Here is a 21,273-nt window from a genome sequence, read left to right on the forward strand (position 1 = left end):
GTAGTGTTGATCTTTCTTTTAATCGTAGCCTCGAATTCAAAATACTTTGAGTTCCTCTTTGGCTAATGGGTTACTTGAAATACATTGCTTCATTTCCAGTCAGTTGGGGATTTTATAGTTATTTTGTTGTTGTCGAGCTTAATGCTAGCCACGGAATATACTCTGAATAATTTAGTCCTTTGGTATTTCTTGAACCTTACTCTTTCACCTGGCTTGGGGTCAGTTTTAGCGAGTGCCTCACGTGCGTATTTAGTGGGTACTCGCCGTGCAGAGGTGAACTGTGCTGGGGCGTAGTGCTTTCTGCTGGTTAGACTGACGTTACTGGTCACGCTGGTCGTGTCCTCTGTACCGGACCGAGGTTGGGAGGGGGTAACCGGGTGGACTCCTGGCCCCTGCTGCCGACCTTCAGCTTCGCTCAGCTGCTGCCGGCTCCCTCTGGGCTTAGTTTCGGGACTGGTGACTGTCAGGGGACAACTAGCAAAGTGTGTGACTCGGTTCTCCACGCTGTCCTGCTCGCCAGAGTCCCGCGGCCCCGTGCTCGTAACTGGGTCTCTCGCTGTCAAAGGCCCGGCCGGTTTCTCCCATCGTGGCTCTTTGTTGATCTTCACGCTCTGGAAGGCCCAGAATTGGCAGGTGCCCTTTGATAAGCCATCTCTTCCTGTCTCCATCTGTGTCCCCTGCCGTCCTGGTTGCCTCACGGTGTCTCAGACTCCCAGCCGTTGTTCGGGCTGGTTTTTAATGTGGCTCATCTGAGTTTTCTCAGTGGGAGTGTTAGCCTTGGCCAAGCTATTCCCTCCCATTCAGATGGAAGTCCTCCTGTCACACCAGCAGACACCTGTTTGTTTACTTTCTGGTTTAGTTTTGTTCTCCGCTGTGCCCTGTCTGACCCTCCTGCTGAGGGACTGGCTAACACGGGACAACCTGGCTTTGACCGAGGGGTTTTCCTCACCAGTGCCTAGTACACGTAGTGACTTCTTGTTGAATTTTTATCGTGTGAAGAAGGAACTTGTATCTCACGTAAAAGGTTTCAAAAGTAGGCAGTAAAATTAACGTGTTTGGCTTTCTTATGAGACTTCCCCACAGATTTAAAGGCTGTGATTTTAAAAAGATGATACATTTACAAACGTGTTATCTGTAAACAGGGTAGCTTAACCGTTATAGGTAGAAACTTAACCTGTTCATAGCTAACACCGTGAATTTTTGACAGAGCTGAACTCGGACCCCTGGCCTTTTAATCTGTTAATACAAATTTAGCAGAGATTTATTCTGCCACTGTGAATTAGGTAGTGCCCTGGGTGTGGGCGAATGCAATTATTTTGGTAGACCAGGCCTCCGTTCTCCTGATGCACACCTCGGGCATATAACACACCACAGGGGGAGAACGGAGAATGGTGTTGTTAACGTAAGGATCAGCATATCACGTTTTCGTTGATTTTAACCACATTTCAATAGGTCTCAAGAATTGTACGCTGATGATTCTTTTTCTCTTGCAGATTATGACAGATACATAGCACCAAGCAAAATAATGGCAGCTGCTTACCTTGACCCAAACTTGAATCACACCCCGAATTCGAGTACCAAGACCCATCTGGGTACCGGAGTGGAACGTTCCCCCGGGGCAATGGAGCGAGTGTTGAAGGTCTTTCATTATTTTGAGAACAGCAGTGAGCCAGCCACTTGGGCCAGTATTATCAGGCACGGAGATGCTACTGATGTCAGGGTAAGTGTGTCTTCCTAGAACACACCCTCCGTGTAAATGGCAGGTTAGATAGGCACAGACGTTAACGGCACATACCAAAAAAAAAAAGACAATTTTTTTTCTCACATTACAGAGATGTTACCTTTTTCTTTAAAATATTTATGCAGTTAATATGTGACCAGAGTTTTAATTGTAAAATTTCGTAGGAACATAATAACTGAACCATATATTATTCATATAATGTCATTGACGTGGCATATTTCTCTATTTTTTTTTCCTTAACTCGTCAGGATATAAGAAAACAAAGCAATGAAAATAAACTCTAATACTTAGGAAATAAATTATTTCCTAGAAGGTATCTGCATGACTCAAAATAGGATAGACTCTTCAAAAACTGATAGGTTCTACAGACCGGACCCTTGTCACAGCTCTGGGATCGAAAGGGCCCCTGCTTATACAGCTTACGTCCTACTGGGGAGACACCCACGGCCTCGGTTGCTGTCCCGTGCGGGGTGCACTTCCCAGGGCTCCTAGTGGCGAGGAAGCCTGTGTGTAGCTGAGCGTAGGAGGTAGCGTGGGCGTCAGTGAGCAGAGCACCGTGGGCGAGAACAGGGAGAGGCGTCTTCGGAGGCAAAGGGTGCCGACAGGGAGGACCGAGAGGGTAGCACTGTGATTGCAGAACACTGAGTCCAGGACGTCGATTTTCAGGAAGTGCTCGCTTGGGCCAAGTGTTACAGAACCCTTCTCCTCCTTCCTTCCCCTCAACTTACTCCCTGTCCGTCGTTAAGGGGGACGGTGTCCAGGGCCAGGATGAACAGATAGATCTTTTTTCTCCCCTATCTTTTTGTAATAACGAAGCCAATTAATTTTCTACTCTTTAACTTTTATGCATGAACTATTTTTAAGCAAGTTAAAGGAATTGGTAGAATTTAGATTTAAGGGTATAGTACTACATTTGAATTCTATGTAATTTTCTGTTACCTCTGTAACATTGCAATACTGACTATTCAAATGGACCAATTATTCAGAGGAGAAGAATTCGTTCACTATTTAAATATGTATTAACATCTATTCATGTGCGATAATTGAAATAAAATAGTCTCTTGTTACAAACTTCTTACGAAGCTTGACGGCTTTTTCTAGTTTTCCTATAGTTTTGTTTTACATTTAAGCTTGTAAACACAGTCACTTGGTAGGAAGTCTGGCAGCCAGTGTTCTACCTTAATAGCACTATTCATACTGGAGAGAAAGCATACAATGTATGCTCACGTAACTTTTATGAGAAGGCTCTTAGTAGGTGTTCTAGTCTTTGTGAATTTCAGTTATGGTGAATGAGGACATTTCTTAAAGCATTCCATCAGCCTTATTAGTAAACTTCACAGCATTTGTACAGGAGGGGAGCCTTTCAGAGATGTGAATTTGACCAGACATTTAGCAAATGTTCAAGATTGGTTATATCTGAAAATGCACCTTGGAAGGGCTCCATGACAGAGGTATTTTAGTATCAAATGTACTGCACACAAGAGGATTAAGATCAAGGAGAGAACCAGTGATCACTGGGCACATGTCAAGCCTTTAGCCAATGTTACAAATTTACCAGACATCAAAATGTTTATATTGTGAAGAAAAATTTAAACCAGATTCACATACCTGAGTTATGAGAACATATTTGTTGAACTTCTATGAAGATCAGTGCAGGCAAATCCATGTGGCTGAAAACCAGGTTGTTTTATTTCTTAGTAGGTGATAAATGTTTTGAAATTTAATAACTCTCATTAGTTGATGATTTTCAACTTGAGGCGAAGAAATCTCAATTGGCATCGGTTCACTGCAGCTTTTCCTGTGATGGAAGGTGGCTGTTATTCATAACCCACTTTTATTCAAGGCTGTAACGTTTGAAAATGCAGAGTTATTAGTTGATCGGTGGATTTGCACAAGTGAAGAACATAGTACTGCGGAGCGTGCCTATGGCATCTTTCTCCCCGAGCAGCACCAGACGGAGGACCGTTACAAAGGGACCGGCATGTATTGCTAGGCAGGAGCACAGTGGAAGGAACGTGGCAGCATTTGAAGCCTGATGACCTACAACAGAAATGGGGTGGGGGGGATGAGTTAGGAGTGGAAGTGTAGGCACTTGGCAGAAGCAAACAGACCATTTAGTAATGGTAGCAAAGAGGAAGCCAGACCATCCATTTTCGGAAAAGACACAGCCCACTGTGGTCCGAAGAAACCGAATAATTAGCCTCAGACCCTCTGTTGCTGCACTGCCTGATACACTAGACGTCTACAGCAATTGAACACTTGAATGTAGCCAGTCTGAGCTGATGTTCGGGAAGTAGAAACTGCAAGATTTCAAAGATTTGGTGTGAAAAAAGAATGTAAAGTATCATCAGTAATCTGTTCTGACTGCCTGTTGAAAGGATAATGTTCTTGACCCAGTAGGTTCAATAAAATACAAATAGTAAAATTGCAACAACCCATCTCTTTTACCTTTTTTTAAACATTGAAAAATAACTTAGGGAGCTTCCATTGTATTTCTGCTAGATGGTTGTGCTCTGTAGGAAGTGATTATCAGACAGACTGCTTGACTCAGAAGAACACCACCTTTGGAGGAGTTGAAAGGTTTATTTTTACCAGGAAAATCCTGGATTCTTATCATAAGTCATTATTTCTCATGCTGCAGTTAATACATTTTACTCCTTTTACATGTATGTGCTAATTACACTTTAATTAGTTTACATGTTTGGTTGTTGACAGGACCCCATCAAGTTATAGGCAGAGTACAGAGCAGCAACAGTAGAGGCTCCTTTTTGGAGGCACTTGCAGGCCTCGGGGGCAGGCCTCGGGGCCTGGGACACAACCAGGCAGCACCTGTGGCAGCACCTGAGTGTGAGGAGGCCAGAGCCCCCTTGTGGGGAGTCTGTGAGACGGGCGTGTGGGCGCGCTCTGTCTGCGTCATCAGCCTCAGGCACCACCAAAGTCAAGTGCCAGTCGTAGCCCAGTCATGGTCACTGAACGGTGCTGGCAGGCTCTGATGCATCCCGCCCCTGCATAACCAGCAGCCCACGGGTGCAGACGTCGCTTACCTTGGCTGTAGTTGGGGCTCTGTGCCAAGAGCATGTTCCAGGCGACTCTGGAGCTCAGTGTGGGGTCAGCCCAGAAGAGTCCAGGTTAATCCATGCTGGCCTGTATTGAATAAGATTGGTCATCTAGAAACATTGTAGTGGTATGTCAGGATGATAAGGGTGTGTAGAAAATTCCATATCCTACCAGAGGAGTCCCCTACTTGGAGAAAAGAATGACACTTAACGGACTTCTCATCAGCAATGCTGGATGCAGGACGGCACTGGAACAGCATCTTCTGAGGGTGCAGGGGGGGGACTCGTACCTCGGAAGTTTTCCAGACGAAGCACCGATCATGAAGACGTGGAATGAAGGGAGCGTTGATACCACAGGCTGTCTTTGAGGAGACAGTCGGGAGACATAACGGGGCATGAAGACCCGTGAGCCCAGGAAAAAGTGCTGTAGGGACGTGGGCGGCGGCCTGCCCGCCGCCCCCTTGCTCCTCCCCTGCGTTTTCATGGTCTCTTCAGGCCTTGACCAGGGTTTAACCAGCTCTGCCTTTCCCACCCCCATGCCCTGTTCTGACTGCTCTCCCTCTGACCTTAGGACCTGAGTGCCACCCGGCTGCGCGTGCCCCTGTCCTCCATCTTCACGCTTCTGACGCCAAGAGAACCATCCATGAGTCCGTCTAGGGGCTCCCCTTCCTTCAGTGACTTGGTCCCTTGGAATCATCTGTTATTCCTCCTTTGCTTACACCTGACGTCCAGAATGTCAGCTTCTTCTGTCCACACGTTTTCCCAAATACACCCAGGATCCGCCCAGTTCCTATGGCGTCTACTGCACGTCTTCTTGGAGCCACCACTGTTTCCATGTGCGTCGCCACATGGCCTCCCGACACCCCGCCGTCCCCTGGGGCCCCCTCAGTCTGTTCATGAGCCAGCAGCCAGGTGATCCCATTGAAATGAAAGCCAGAGCACGTCAGTCCTGCACGGAACCTTCCCTGGGCTTCCTGTCTCATTTAGGGTGAACGTTCAGGTCCTTTAAAAGCCTCTAACTCTTCCCTCTCCCTGTTCTGCCCCATGGCCTTCTGTCCTCCGGCTCATTCCCTTTGACTTTCTGCTTCCCGGACTGTTTCTCTAACAGGCCTATCTTCTAATCAGTAATTTGCTCAAAACCTCCAGCAGCTCCCCATTTCTCTCAGAGGAAGGCCAGATTCCTTCAGTGTAGGCCGTACAAGGGCCTACGGGATCTGGCTCCTTGTTACCCGTTCTTACCTTACTTCCGGTGATTGTCCTCACTCTGTCTCCCAGCTCAAGAATGCTCCCTCTCCTCCACCTTTTCCATTGCCCATCACCCTATTTTGTTGTTTTCTTCACATGCTTTCTCCTTACTGAGATGGTCTTGTTTCTTGATTTGTTTGCTCTCTTATTCTCTGTTTTCTTCCCCTAGACTGTAAGCCCGGGGTCTCACTGCTCCGTGGTCTCATCACCTGTGTCTTCAGCAGGGCCTGCTGGGCACACAGCATGTACTTGATGGATTCCTTTTTGAATGACTACATGAAATCCTAGGTGAAATGGAGTACTTCTGACAGAAATAAAGTTAGGAAAACTGGTGGCAGGAGTAGAAAGTAGTGGACGAATAACCGTGAAAGAAACTGAGAGATTACACCCATCCAAAACCATACCTAGCCTTACTGATACTTCTAGCAAACCTTCATTCCTACCTTATTACTATTTTCTTTAAATCACAGGGCCTGCAACAATGCATTTTGTACCCAGACACCAAATCTAGACAAGTACAGATTAAGTAGCGGCTGAGTTGTTGGACAATATTGTTGTTATGTGCAGAGTGTCTTAAAGTTTACTAAAGGGCTCGGTGCACTTTTCTAGCTACCTAGCACACTCTGAGGTCCCAGTACTCGTCCTGAGCCACTCAGTTACCTGAATCTGCAAGAGTAAACAAACGCAATAAACTCAGTCCTGTACTTTGCTAAATGTGGAATATCCTTGGTTGGAGTAGGACTAATTATTGTAACCACACTGGTAGTGGGAAGAATAACGGTAGAAAGAAATATTCTGATCAATTTTTTTTTAACGTTTATTTATTTTTGAGAGAGAGAAAGAGAGAGACAGAGCCTGAGTGGGGGAGGGGCAGAGAGAGAGGGAGACACAGAATCGGAAGCGGGCTCCAGGCTCCGAGCCATCAGCACAGAGCCCGATGCGGGGCTGGAACCCACGAACCGCGAGATCGTGACCTGAGCCGAAGTTGGACGCTCAACCAACTGAGCCACCCGGGCGCCCCCATTCTGATCAATTTAAAATCAGCTTTCTGATCGGAGTGGAAAGCACAGGGACAGTTTGGGATTCTGTGAGTTGGCAGCAGTTACGAGCTCTGTGAGCCACTGCGCTGTGCTCAGAACGCCAGCGGCTGTGGGGAAGGCGCCCTGTAGGCCGTCTTCCCTGAGCTCAGCCACAGATGGTTGTCGGAAGGGCTCTGTGTGCAGTAGTCCTGTGGTCTCCAGTGTTTATTGTCAAGTGTCGTCACTGATGCTTCGTGTGTGTCTCAAATGTCAGCTTTCTCTGACAGAGGATCAGGTGAATATGTATTTAAAACGTGAACATTTCTTTAGTGGAATAGTCTCATCTAGGAAGAAACTAGAAAGAAAAACCATAAGAAAGAAACAGAGTCAGAAGCAACGTAAAGAAGAGTATGAGACGGCAAGAGCACGAGAAAGAATTCTCTGTCATGGAACCTTAGTGATGGTGATTGTGGTGGTCAGAATAATAGCCCCAAAAGGTATCCATGTCCTAATCGCCAGAACCTGGGCATATGGGACCTTCCTTGGCAGAATGGACTTGGAAGATGTGACCCACACTAAGGACCTTGAGATGGGGAGATGATGAGCTGCAGACCTTTTTTGGCTGTGGTCAGAGGGAGGGGGCTGCAGTAAAAGGGTCGGACGCAACCCTGCTGGCTTTGAACATGCACGGAGGGGCCTCTAGCAGCTGAACGAGGCCAGCCTGGAGCTTCCAGGAAGCAGTGCATCCCTGCTGACACCTTGATCTTAGCCCAGGGATTCCCATTTCGGACTTAGGATTTTACAGAACTGAGAAGCTAGCATTTGTGCTATCTTAAGCTCGGAAGTTTGTGGTTGTTGTTACGGCCGTGGTAGGGAATAGATGGACACAGGTGTGCTTTGTCTCGGGGGACTTTGGGGCCGACTTCTGGGTGAGCGCTGAACCGACAGGAGGAAGGTAGTGCCGTTGGAGAGCAGGATTCGGATCTCCGCACCTTGTTTGCGGTAACTGAATGACAGTGAGGCTCCTCCCGGGCAGGTGGGATCAGAGGACAGAGCACAGAGAACAGTTGGTTTCCTTGAGGTAAAGAGCATCTGAAAGAGAGACACAGAAAAATAACCGCATTGTAACAAACCAATCAGCAGTGATGATTGCACTTGGTGACTCCTGGCAGGAAGTGAAGTGAGTGCGCTGGTAAGAACAGTGTGTGTGGCTTTAGACCTCTCCTCTCGTGATAGAGGTCTTGCAGATGACAGTGGGGAGACAGCTAGACATGTAGCCAGTTCCCCACACACTGGACAGGCCACTCTCATGCGTGTGTCCAGCACCTCCCTCCTAGACTACGGCTTTGGAGGCAAGGGTTCTGTCGTATCCATCATTGTAGTGCTGCCGCCATGCGGACTAGGTGCACACATGCTCACTGATCCAGGGAGGGAACGAACATTCATGAGTGAATGAACACCAAGGAAGGTCTGCAGGACTTCTTTCGACCAGTGGAAAGGTCATTGCTTCTTTCCAGAACACTGTCCAAAAGATAGGTAGGTGACCAAGTTGAACCCGGCAAAATCGTAAAAAGAACTTTTAGAAACGAAACCACAGACTCATCTCACTAGTGTGTAATCAAGGACAACAGTGAAATGTCCCCCACCTTTTGTGGTCCATCACACTGATAAACATTCAAGATTGATTTCATCCAGCATCGGCATGAGGTGAAGGACAGTCTCTAATGTTATGTGCCAAGTATAATTGATATAGTTTCACTGGTTGACAGTTTGTCCGTACTTACCAGATGTCACACGTTACGTAGCTTTTGACCCAGGGCGTCTGTTTCTGGGTGTTGTTTCTGCACGTGTGTGATGCCAGCTTCAAGCACGTTCACAGCAATATTGTTTGCATGTCCACTCCCCGTGACCCCCCAGAGCTGGGGAACCCACAAGAACTACCCACCAGTAGTAGAATGGCTCTGTCTGCTGAGTGCTGTATGTTTCTGATAAGATAGAAGCACAGTACAGACACTGGCTTCTTGTATTTTCATCCTTAAGAAGAATTCTTTTCCTGTGAATATCTAATGTGAGAATTAATCAGGAACATTACGTATTTCCAAGTTCTGGGATAGGATGCCGATGAGCAAACGGCCTTTTCAAAGTAGTGAAGTGTGGATAGGATTGTCATGGGACATCAAAGTCAGGATGAGAAATTTAAATTTAATTCAGCTGCCGTTAGGGGTATATTACAAATCCTTGTCCTGTTATCTCCCTTGAGACAGTCACTTTTCTAAATACACGTTTTCCAGAAATAATATATGCATACATTTCCATATGGTAGCAGGGTAGGTTTTTCTGAGTGTGCATTCGTTACTAAATGCTTAGTTCTAAAAGTTGTTTTTCAGTTATCCAGAACCAGATGTTTGGTTCCCAAAATTATCTAAGTTACTGAGTGTAGGTACTGAGCATCAAATGTGTAAGTCCTTTTATATTCCTAACCTTGGCTGACATTCAGACTGAGTCCGCGATGAGATTTACAGGAGTTCTAGAGAAATAGGATAGAACACAATATGGGAGCATAATAAAAAAGCAAAACATGAAATAGAAGTGTCTGTGTGTTTATTGCTTTTAATTTTCTTAGTGGAAAGTGAAGGCTACAACTTGTTTAGGGTGGAGGTCCTACGGGATGGGAGCTCTTCGTTACACAGAAGCAAACCGGAAGTCATTCTGGGTGTCTTCAGGTAGTGTGATCGAGTGAATGGGCTGAAATTGCGTCTGTCCCGTAAAACTCCAGATTGGGAGCCGGCTTGTGCCCTGGGCTCCACACTTCTGGGCTAGGTGTGTCCACGCTGGCCTCCCTGCAGGTGGATGCCCGTGTGCCCTGTTTCCTGATAGGTCGCCAGGGTAACCTTTGCTGGGGCTCGTCAGGGAAGGCGCCCAGGGAGGGCGGGATCTCTCCCCGGGGTTGATGGCACAAACAGCGGTAGGAACCGGCGTGTGTCTGGAGGGGAAGGACAGACCTGCCGAGACAGATGGTTGGGAACAGAGAGGAACCCGAACCAGGGCCCTAACAGGAGAGCAGTGGCTCTGGAATCTGGTAGCAGCGAGCTGCCGCGGACTGACGAGAGGACGTGCTAAACCTGAGCCTTAGAGAGGGCAGCTGGTGTCGCTGTGCCCTTGGTAGCAAATGGGCAGAGCCGGGACCGGGACACAAAGCGCCTTTGTGGGAATTTGAAAGAGGCGCCAGCTCCCGTCCCGTGCAGCAGGGACTCGTGTGTCGGCAAGGGGAAGCTGAAGAAGTTGCCTCTGAGAGAACTACTGAAGCCGACGTCCCACCCCTGAGCGCAAGATGTGCCGACCAGAGGGCCGGCTGGATTTCGGCTCCTGCTGCCCCCTCGGCTGGGCACCCCTGGCAGCACAGGCGGCAGCGTCCTTCACGGTGGCCCCATCGCAAACTCCAGGCCTTGAATCCGAAAGCCAGGAAGGACATTTTTGCCTCTTGCAGTTTTGCCCAGAGTTCTTTAGGCTGCACGCGGTCTTCCTGTCCCCAGAGAGCGTGTCTTCTTTATGGAGCGACCTCCAGCCCAGGCCTCTGTGCATGCTTTCTCCCCGATGACACGTTTCCTCCTCCCTACCATTCTCCCGTGCCTGATACACAACCTTCTCCCGGGAGCCTGGCCACGGACAGGTGCCACCTGTTGCCTTTGGTGTGGACGCACTGCGTCCTTGATGGGTTTTGCGTATAGTGTGTGTTCATTTTGTCTTCTCGTGAGTAGGGATAGGAACATCCTTATTTGTATTGTCAACAGCATCATGCTTTAATATAGAAACGCTTAGTGTGTGTAGGAACTTTGAAGATGTGTCTCATGTTGTAAGTAGTGTGATACCTTCCGTTAATTGCTAATCTTTAAAAACCATGCTGAATTTCTCGACCAGTGATTTTCACGTTAATGTCGGCATCATTCAACGTTAACTGTGAGTGGCCTGGAGCACTGAGAGGATCGCAGTGGGCTGTGATTAGCACACCCTCGTGTGGGGGCAGCACATGGCCTCTGTTACGTTCCCACGCGTGCCGTCCATGTTCAAACGTGTACACGTGGACTTCCACACTGTGCGGGTACAGGGCGAGACTCGGGCTGCCCCCTCCCTTTCCCTAGTTTAGGATAAGCTTCATCTTTGGGCAGCCTTCCTGTCTGAAGTCATGGAGTGTTAGGTTTCAGCGGCTCTTTGAGAGATCGGTAGCAGATCGGGTAGGCCCAATTTTGAATAACTTCACAGATATCACCGGTATTGTCAGAAACGTGGCCTTCGTCATATGTCCTTAAATGTGTTTCTTAAGAAATGACATTAGGTTGCATCTGGTCTAGAGCAGTATGCCGTCCTGGGCTCAGAAAGTGGAACCTGTCCTCGGGCCTAGTTATCAGCAGTCGCACCCAGAGGGCGGGTGGGACACATTGTCAGGTTTGGGGGCGGGGGGGGGGGGGTGGGCAGAGCTAGAGCTGCAGAAATGTATTTTAAGTTTCCATGCCTTGTTTATCACTGAAGAAAACGGAAGAGTCTCTTTTTGTGATTTTTCAAAACTTTCCTTGTTCATAAAAATACTATTTGAGAAACAAGATTCCTAAGAAAAATTAAATGACTTATTTAACTTGATACTCTTTTACCAAAGATTTCTGGTAACTAACTAAAACAAATGAACATTGCATTAATTTTTAGCCTACAGTTTTTTTTTTGTTTATAACAGTCGTTTTTGTGGGGGGTATGTTTTAGGGCATCATTCAGAAGATAGTGGACAGTCACAAAGTAAAGCACGTGGCCTGCTATGGATTTCGTCTCAGTCACCTGCGGTCAGAGGAGGTTCACTGGCTCCATTTGGATATGGGTGTCTCCAATGTGAGGGAGAAGTATGAACTTGCACACCCACCAGAGGAGTGGAAGTAAGATCGCGTCCCTACTTTGGTGTGACTCACGCTTGATTTGTTTTGCACATTAAATCACACACGAGAGGGTGAATGTCTTTGCTTAATTTCCATACTGCTTGTAATCACGACTCCTGTCGAAATAAAACTGGCTGGTAATAATTAACCAGCGACCTCTCCCAGATCTCTGTTCAGTCTGTCTCTGTGGCACTGTGGACTTTGGGCTCTGTGGGGACGGCCTGGGGCCGGTCACGCTTCTCCCGTCCGGTCTGTTTTGGGTCAGCCCCGGCTCTGAGAACTCCGCCCCCTGTTCTTTTCCTTTCCGTCCTGTCCGCATCCTCTCGTGCAGCAGGACTTCGTGTGCACCTGATCACCTCACTGGTGGGCGGCACGGCTTGCTCCACGGGGCCCGGTAACCCACAAGCTCCCCCAAAAAGAGTGGGTGCACGGTTGATGTTCGTGACTCGGACGGACCTGAGCGAAACGGACGTGATTCAAAGTGAATTGAAGAGTTCTCTGTGTTCTCTCCTAGTAATTTTTTCCACTGTTACGCAAAGCAGCTTGTTAGTAGGAAATTGTACATGTAATACACTTTATTTGAGAGAAGTATAACTTGCAAAGATGGGCTCCTTCCACAGGCGCCTTCATTTTGTGGATGCTGCTGTGGGAGTAAAGGCGGTTATGGATCGGGGGGGGGTGGGGGAAGGGGGGGGGTTCGGTGCCGGTCACTTTCAGTCCGACAACCTGAGTTGTTTGGAGGAGACGTTTTAAACGAAAAACAAATATGTTTAGGTTAATAATCTCTAGTCGAAAAAAATCTCATCCTAGCTACAGTTTACCAAAGAAATATCCTTGTGTTTTCAGGTTTTTCAAATAGCCGGAACCGACCGAGCTAACAAGATAGCCCACGATAATGCAGTTTGGTGGGGTTACATCGATGGCTAGCAAAGATCTGACCTCCATTATTCAGCCAGTCAGTCCAATAAGTGTGTAAAAGCTACGAATACCTAAAAGTTAGTTACAAATCCCTGCAGGTATTTTTATTGAACATAATTCCGTTGCCTTCCTGTACCGACACGTCGGAGGCGTACTTCATCATCATGATGTCCCTAGTGCTCGGTCAGATGTTGTGTCGAATGCAAGCATCTGAATTGACAAGCTCTGTTTCTGTTCTTTTAAGCCAGTTTACTTGGCCTAATTTCAAGTAAAGTTGAGTGGGCACTACTCTGTTCCGTGGAGCCTGAACCCTCAAAGACTGGGCGAGGTAGAACTTCACCGAACGCAGTGAGTGCTGAACCTGATGCTGACGGGAGTGGCTGCCGCAGCCTGGCACCGGGCCCACGGTGTGCTCTTTATAGTCTGTACATTTGCAGTTCGTAAAATGTTTATTTCTCATAGCTCTCCACAGACCTTAGGAGGTAAAGAGATAGGTAACAGACTCGATTTGAGTTCCACCTGCAGAGAGAGCTCCGGATACAGCTTTGACTTGAATTTAGCTGACTTCCCAGTGCAGGCTTTTAAAGTGAACCCAGCCTTAACTGTAACCTTAACTCCCGAGTGGTAGCGAGGCCACTAAGATCGGTGAAGGTGCGTGGATGGCGGGGGGAGGAGAGGAGACTCGGAGATGGGTTGGAGGCACAGGTGATCCCTGTGGGTGTTTCGGGAGGGCCAGGCTTCCTGCCGCCTGTCGGTGCTCACGTCAGAGGAGGCAGGACTTAGGGCGTCAGTAAGGAACAGGAGCCTATTACGGAGAACCAAGTAGATTTGAAAGAGAACCAAACTCGAGTTCTGGAAACCACTGGGTGGTTAAAATAGCAAGTTAGATGTAGGTGAAAAATTGGTCAACAGAAACACGGATCTGCGAAAATTTGCCCAAAAGATAGCACGGGGAGATGAACAGGTAGAGAATATGAAAGGAAATGGCACGACACGAAAACTGAGGAGGCAGACCCATTTCTGACAGGGGCTCCAGGAGGAGATAGAAAGACTGAGGAGGAAGAAATACTCCCAAAGAGATTATGGCTGAGAATTTTCTGGAATTGGCAAATAACACGAGTCATCAGAACCAGGATTAATGCAAAACCCCAAACACGGTTAAAAAAATAGATCTACACTTTGGTGGATCATAGTCAAGTCGTGTACAAAGGAAAAAAAAGAGATGATGCTAAAGCAACAGGGACCCATTCACAGTTCTCTACAGCAGTGATCTGTGCAAAGTGGGGAGAAGAAGTCACCGGCAACCTGTATTTTTTGTCAGATTCGGTGACCATTCAAGAGCAGGATGGCAGTGATGCTTTCCGCAGAGACTATACCAGCAAAGGAACCTCCTATACATACACTCGGGAGAAGGGAAAATGGTCTCTGAAGGAGGGTTTCGGTTGGAAGAAGGAGAGCTAGAAAAAAAATCGGGTAGATACAGATAAGCATTGGCTCTGAAAACACGTAAAGTGGTAAAATCTGATTTTTTATATGAAAAAAGTAAAACCCGGATAGTCGAACCCATATGTCAGAAGAGAGGTGATCAGAATTAGGGCTCTGCCAGCCGGGTTTTAAAATTATATATAAAAATGTTAACAATAAAATTGTATATTAGGGCAACCATAAAACATTAGAAGTAGATTGTATAACGTAACAGGTAGGTGGGTGAGTAGGTATTGAGAAACTCCATAATCGAAAGGAGGCAAGAAAAGGGGAGGAAGAAAGACAGGAAAGTAGGGTGAAGGGAAATCACAGACTAGACTTCAGAAGGTCAAGTAGACTAGGAGTGAGTGGTCGGAACCTGTTAGGGTGTGATTACAAATACAGTCCAGCTCTCTGCTCTTTATGACACACCTAACACAGTGATATTCAAGACATTTTCATGTGACTTACGGAAAGAAACATTTTACCTTAAGATGCAGCACAAACACGTATGTGTGTCTCAGAATCACGTACATGTAGGTCTCCGTATGTGCTTCACAAAATCATACCCAACCTCACTAGTACGCCGAGGTCTCAGATTTTCATCCAGTGCCATTCTGTTCTCTTCAACCTCATTTAGGTGGATGGGTGGGTGGCTGGGTGGGTAGAAAAGAAAAGAAGAGAAGAGAAAAGAAAGGAATTTCCCTTCCTGCTAACTAGGTGGGAGAAGGGGGGCAGGGGGATTGGTATTGTTTTATTAATATCCTATGAAAAAAGTTTGAAGACAGAAAAGCATTAATAGGGATGTGGAGGGCAACTACATAATAATAAAAGGCTTGTTCTAGAAGAATCACTACAGAAACAGATGGGCCCCTGAAGATACTTCTCAGAATGTATAAAGCAAAAACATTCTGTCCTCTGGCCAGCATTTAAATTTTGGACTGCTCCAGTGACCTCTTTTCCTCTTCCTTCTCTCTGCAGACCTGCCTTTGGCATCAAATTCACACGTTAATAGGAGAGACACAGGGAACCCATAAACCAGTTATTGCCGTAGCCCAGGCAAAAATCCTAAAAGCAGGTGGCCTGGGGGAGTAGTGATGGAGGGAGAAGCGGTTGTAGGGCGATTTTTTTTTAAGGTAGAGCTTACGGGGTTTGCTCAAGAGTCTTTAAAAACACAAGCATCCAGTGGAGTGTGAAACTCACTCCTGCAGAAGCTTCCAGTAGCACCTCGTCACACCTGGAGCCAACTCCAGAGTTCCCGATCATCTCTCAGCCCCATCTCCTCTCGCTCTCGTTCCCTTCGTCCACTCAAGCGGCCGCACGTTTCAGTGTCGTCTCTTCCTCGCTGCCTGGTCGGGGTCTCATTGGATCCTCTCTGCCGCCAGCTTCCTGGCCTGCTGAATAGCACTGGCCTCGGCCCACCTTTCCTTTGTCTTGGAGAACTTTCCACTCGCTCTGCCCCAGCCCCACGGCTCCTGCTGGTTCTCGAATGAGACTTTGTGCTTCGTGTGACTCTGCTGAACGTGCTCCCCTGTCGTTTCCGTCACCGCGTGGGCCTCCCATCGTTCAGACCAGGGTCCGCTGTCCGCTCTCGGCCTGTGGTCTTCCCCGACTGTTCTGTCTTTAGGGCCTGCCCACCTGATGACCTTTCTCTCCCTCAGGGACTTTGTCTCACCCGCTGCTCTATTCCTAGTTTCTAGTTGGTCGTGCCTGGTATATAGGAGGCACCTCATAAACATTTTAAGTGAGAACGGAATTAGTGGTAGTGGAAATGTAAAATAAACCTAGAGGCAAAGCACTTTGATGGGACAGTAAGTTGTCTTCATCTAGGGATGAACAGTTGTAGATTGTGTGAATAACTGTGTTTTCACAGTAACACACATTGCTTATAATGTGGTGGACATTGTGCTAAGCACCTGGCTTACTTTACCCAAGTTCGTTCTTCCTATGATAGTCTTTTCAGGTGGGTACTCACCTTTTGCCATGTTACTGGTGAGACAGCTGTGGTTCAGAGAGGCTGAAAAAACTTCCTTGAGATCATACGGCAGAGTAGGCAATTGAGTCCGTGTGCTCAGCTCTTTCTTCTCTGCTCCTGTTAAGGTATGTAAGCACCAGAGACAGAACATTTTTGATCACATTTCCCCCTTGCTAGCAGGGACCTTCTCTCAGTTCGTAGGTGGCTTTGTGAGGACAGCTGCACTCCTGGCTTTAGTTCTGAAAAGTAAGACGTTCTTCGAATGAAAGTGCTAGGACTCCCCGGAATAATCGGGCGTCAGTTTCCATTCTCGGGAAGTTTTTGAACATCGATTTGTTTTCGTGCTATCTGCCATAGGATCTGTTCCTCCTGTTCAATAACCGTGAGACACAAGCTTGCTCACCCGGGTCCTGAGGTCTTTCGACACAAGCCAGCTTGTGGCACACTGTGTGGGTGTAGCTGTGTCAGGCAGGGGGACCTTCCAGTGGTGCCGTGGCTGGCCGCTGGGGACAGGAAGGGCTGGTTGGATAAGTGGCTGTCCTGGTGGGAAGAATAACCACAAAATAGATCCTGCCTCAAGCAATACACAGGGACCCACTGAAAATGGACCAGGTGAGAAAAAAGCTTAATGAAAAGTATGAAGGTACTGCTGGTCCTGGAGCAGGAAGATTTAATAACCCCAAAGACGTTCTCTGGAAAAGGAAAGAATAGCAGATTTAACTTCATTGAGATGAAGAGCCTCTGTGTATTAAAAGGTGTATTTGTAAAAGTGCAGAAGCAAGTTGCAGCTGAGAGGAGATATTTGTCACATTTGTAATTTACAAAGGATGATGCTCTTCTGATTAGTATGAGAGTTGCAGGCAACTCAGTCCACGGACAAGGGACATGAAGGCGTTGTCATAAAGGGGAAAACAAGTTTGGCCGGTAATCGGGGGGGGGGGGGGGGATGGCGATCAGGGGGGTGGGGACCTAGCCCACAAGATCCACACTGGTTGGCAGAAAGTGAGTTGTGGGCAGCGTCAGTAGCGGGAGAGGTGGTGGCTCCAACAGGGTGTTTGCCTGCGCTGCTGGTGAGAGAAGGTAAACGGGTAAATCCGTTTGGGCCGCAGCTGGAAGACGGGCAGCACACACTCTGCAGGGCTGCAGTTCCCCTGCAGATTTTGTCCCCGAGAGACTCCAGGTTTCCGTGCTGGGCCGCAGACGTAGGATGTCACGCAGGTCAAAATGAATGAACTGTAGGGACGTGTAGCCGTGTGGGTGAATCTTAGCCACGTAGCCTCATGTGGCAGAGTCGAGTCTCCCATGACACTGTTGTGAGTGCACTAAGTGCCACTGAACTGTACGCGTTAAAAAGGTTAATTTTTTTGTAATGTGAATTTTACCTCAATTAAAAAAAAAGTAAGTCCCAGAAAATGACATAACAGCCTGATAAGCTTTTGTAATGTGAAAAGAAAAGAAAACCCTAAAGGAATATCGTCGGGGATCTCATCGGTTGGGTAAGATAAAGGACCAGAGGGCAATAGTGCAGAGCCTCCCCGAGGGGAGTGTCCTGCCCCCCTCCCCCCGGTCTCCCGAAGGCCCCATCGGGACTCGTGCTGACCCGTCGGGTTCTGAGGCAGGGTTTGAAAAGTCAGCCCCTTAGAAGACTCGGGTTCCTACCTGCCTTGCTTCCTGCCCAGTCTGTCCAGGAGGAAGCAGGAGCTGGCTCCCCTGTCCCTAGGAGGCCTGGAGGTCTCTGTTGCTGGAGGTCGCAGTGGAGCAGGTAGTATTTGTTAGGATCTGGAGTCCGCCAAAAAACGCTTCCGTGGCAATGTCGTACTAGCATATACTGCGGCAAACGGTGTCCTGCAGTTTTGAGAGATTTCAGCTTGAAAGTTTTGTTCCTAGATCATTCTGGTTAATCACATTTTGGTAACTAAACTTCACTTATCTGGAGCCACCTATGTAGGGTGGCTGTTGGGCATCCGAGTGGGCTAAGCGGATATAAATAGCCTGTCAGGGCACCGGGGGGGGGGGGGTGTGTGGAACGGCCCAATCCTTCTGATGTTGAACCCAAGTCTAAGAGACGGCCCTCTTGGTATTTGGGGCTTTGTCAAGTGAGTGAGGAGGAACATTCTCGTCATTGTTAGTGAGCCGCGGTTGCTGCCCTCCTGCTTAGCAGCCTGCTTAGCGCTGCCCTGTTCGCTGCCGCGCAAGCCCCTCACTCTGCGGGAGAGAGGAGAGGCGTCATTTTCCAAAGAAGACCAATGAAAATGAATAATGATAGTTTAGGAAGCTTTAGATTGTATTTGGTAGTTTTCTATGTTGTCTTGAAATGACACCGCCCCTGCATACGCCTTCTTTTAAGAAGCCAGTCTTTTGTTGTAATCCTGCATTCAGCAAGAGTTCTTAGGAGGGTTTAAAGCAGAAAGACATTAAGTAGAGGAGCACTCTGACAGGTTTGGAAGTGACACCTTTAAAACACGGATGCACTTCCAATTTGCTGCTCTGTTAATTAGACACTTACCGGATGCTTCTGCACCGAACACAGGCAGCTGGAAGATAGTTTCCAGTGGGTCTGCGGCTGCCGGCTGACACTGGCCAGGCTGCTTGGAGAGAGGTTCTGGTGGGTTATCACCGTGGTTCCGGAACAGTTAGTCTGCGCCTGTGGAATTTCTTTTATTCTCCATACGTATCCAAAGTTGCAAGAATAGTTAAGGCCTGTGTGCCTTCACCTAGCTTCCCTAAATGTTGGAACTTTCGTGACCATAGTACAGCAGTTGGCACTGAAGCCAGAAAATAAACATTGATAGAGTCTTACTTAACTAATCTACACATGTCACTCAAATTTCACGGTTGTCCCACATAACATCCCTTTTCTGGTCCAGGAACCACTTTGCTGTTCTGACTCCTCGAGTCTCCTCTAATCTGGGACAGTTCCTCAGTCTCTCTATGTCCTTCCTGACCCTGACACTTTTGAAGAATCCTGGCTGGTTATTTGTACCGTGTCCTTCAATTGAGGTTCATCTAGGGCTTTTTTCATGGTTATATTGAGGTTATGTGTTTTGGGCCAGAATTCTAAGCTTTTGTACCCGTCTCACTGCATCCTGTCAGCATGTGACTCCTTTTTACAGGTGCTTTTAACTGGGATCGTTTGGTTTAAGGTGGTGGCCAGGTTTCCCCACTGTAAAGTTGCTGTTTTTTCCTCTGAAATTAAGAAATACTCTTCTGGGGAGATAGATTGAGACTCTGCGGATACTGTTTCTCATTGTACTTTTACCCTGTATTCTCAATATCGTTGATGATTCTTTCTCACAGCTATTACTGCTATAATTTTTGTCTAAGGATGAATTTCTATTCCTGTACTTCCTTTGAGAATTTTTTTAAGCATTGTTTTTAATGTTCATTTATTTTTGAGAGAGAGAGAGAGAGAGAGAGAGAGAGAGAGAGCGAGCGCACAAGTGGAAGAGGGGAGGGAGAGAGGGAGACCCAGAATCCGAAGCAGGCTCCAGGCTCTGAGCTGTCAGCACAGAGCCCGATGCGGGGCTCAAACTTGTCAATTGCAAGATCATGACCTGAGCCAAAGTCAGACGCTCAACCGACTGAGCCACCCAGGTGCCCCCGCTTTGAGGATTTTTAAATTGGAAGTGTGTTGTAAGAAAGAGCTTACGATATCTGTGTTGTTTCTGGAAATTGTACTTTGTGTCACTACACACAGACAGGCTAACCTTTCTCGGTATCAAGCTTAACAGATTCTTTCTCCAAACACTTCCCACTCCTCCTCACCGTTACTTGGTTAGCTTGTGGGTATCTTGGTGCTCATTGTTGGTGGTAAGACTGAGGGGAGGTTAGTGTCAGTGGCCTTCATAGGAAATTATTACTTAGGAGAGGCGGAAAAAAGATGATTTTATTTGGGGCGTGTTATATTTAGCTGCTCTTCGGAAGTCCATGGAGTGGCGTATAGCAGAATAATGGAGAGGCGTCTCGGGATGCAGCCAGTCTCAGAGTAGTGGCAGTCGGGAAAGAGGTGAGTTTCACAGAAGAGATGGGAGTAGGGATGTTGGAACTCGTGGGCCAGTCGGCTGTGGGTGTTGGGCCCTGTGGTTTAAGGACAGAGGCGGAGTGAAGGGATGCCATTACATCAGGAGACCTCGGGCAGTCTCAGCAGGGCCGTGGGGCAGGTGTGCCGGCCTGCGCGTGGTCAGGGCCGTGGGGCGGGTATGCCGGGCTGCACGTAGTCAGGACCTTGGGCTAGGTGTGCTGGGCCGCGCATCGTCAGGGCCGTGGGGCGGGTGTGCTGGGTGGGCGCAGTAAAGCAGTGGTCAGAATCCGCTTGGCGACCTGATGAGCTTGCTGGCCTCGACAGAGTAAGAGCAGTGGGCGTCTCTCTGGTTTCAGAGCCGCCAGTGCCTTCTAGCAGTTTCGTTCTGCTTTGGGGCATTCCTGCATGGACTGCTATAGAGGGATCCCCGTCTGCTTCTTCATAGCCCTGGGACCTCGGCCCGTTACCCGAGTCCCTGAAACTCTTTCCCCACCGGTGAAAACAGAAGGCCCTTCCTTTTCAGCCACAGTGCTGCACTCGCCTCCGGGCCTCCTGCTTCTTCCCCCCGGGTCCCCTGGCCGGTCCTACACACTGTCGCCTGCCTGGTCAGAGAAATAGATGTCCTGTGACTCAACTGCTGTGCTCACAGTGCTCCGAGCCCCACAAGCACGCCGTGCAGGGTCCTCCGTGATCTGCCACCTCCCGGTCCTGCCCTTCTACTCACGGCTTGCGCCCAGCGGGCCCAGCTGCGTCTGCCTTCCCACACATCCTCCAGCCTCAGGGCCTTCGTGCACCCCCTTCCATCATATTAGAACTCCTGTCCCTGCACGTGATTGCATGACTCCCTTCCTCCCTTCAGATCTTCATTAAGATGTCTTTGAATCTGAGTGTCCTTTGCTGGTCACCCTTTGCAAA

At 48.1% G+C, this 21,273-nt stretch overlaps 1 protein-coding gene across 19 annotated transcripts in view; it reads left to right on the forward strand.

Annotated features, from left to right (window-relative positions):
• PTK2 (protein tyrosine kinase 2) overlaps nt 1–21,273 on the forward strand; it is a 256,989-nt gene that overhangs the window by 87,964 nt on the left and 147,752 nt on the right. For 18 of the 19 annotated variants that reach the window (XR_008292471.1, XM_053208063.1, XM_053208073.1 and 15 more), the window contains 2 exons: nt 1,494–1,720; nt 11,814–11,980. Coding sequence is in view for 18 of the 19 variants with exons in the window: in XM_053208063.1 (XP_053064038.1) it covers nt 1,494–1,720; nt 11,814–11,980 (394 nt within the window). In the remaining variant the exon portion in view is untranslated. Of the gene's footprint in view, nt 1–1,493; nt 1,721–11,813; nt 11,981–21,273 lie in introns of those variants that run through there. The other variant, XM_053208075.1, reaches the window with a different exon arrangement.

This window comes from Acinonyx jubatus, chromosome F2 (assembly GCF_027475565.1).
Source record: "Acinonyx jubatus isolate Ajub_Pintada_27869175 chromosome F2, VMU_Ajub_asm_v1.0, whole genome shotgun sequence".
Taxonomy (NCBI): Eukaryota; Metazoa; Chordata; class Mammalia; order Carnivora; family Felidae; genus Acinonyx; species Acinonyx jubatus.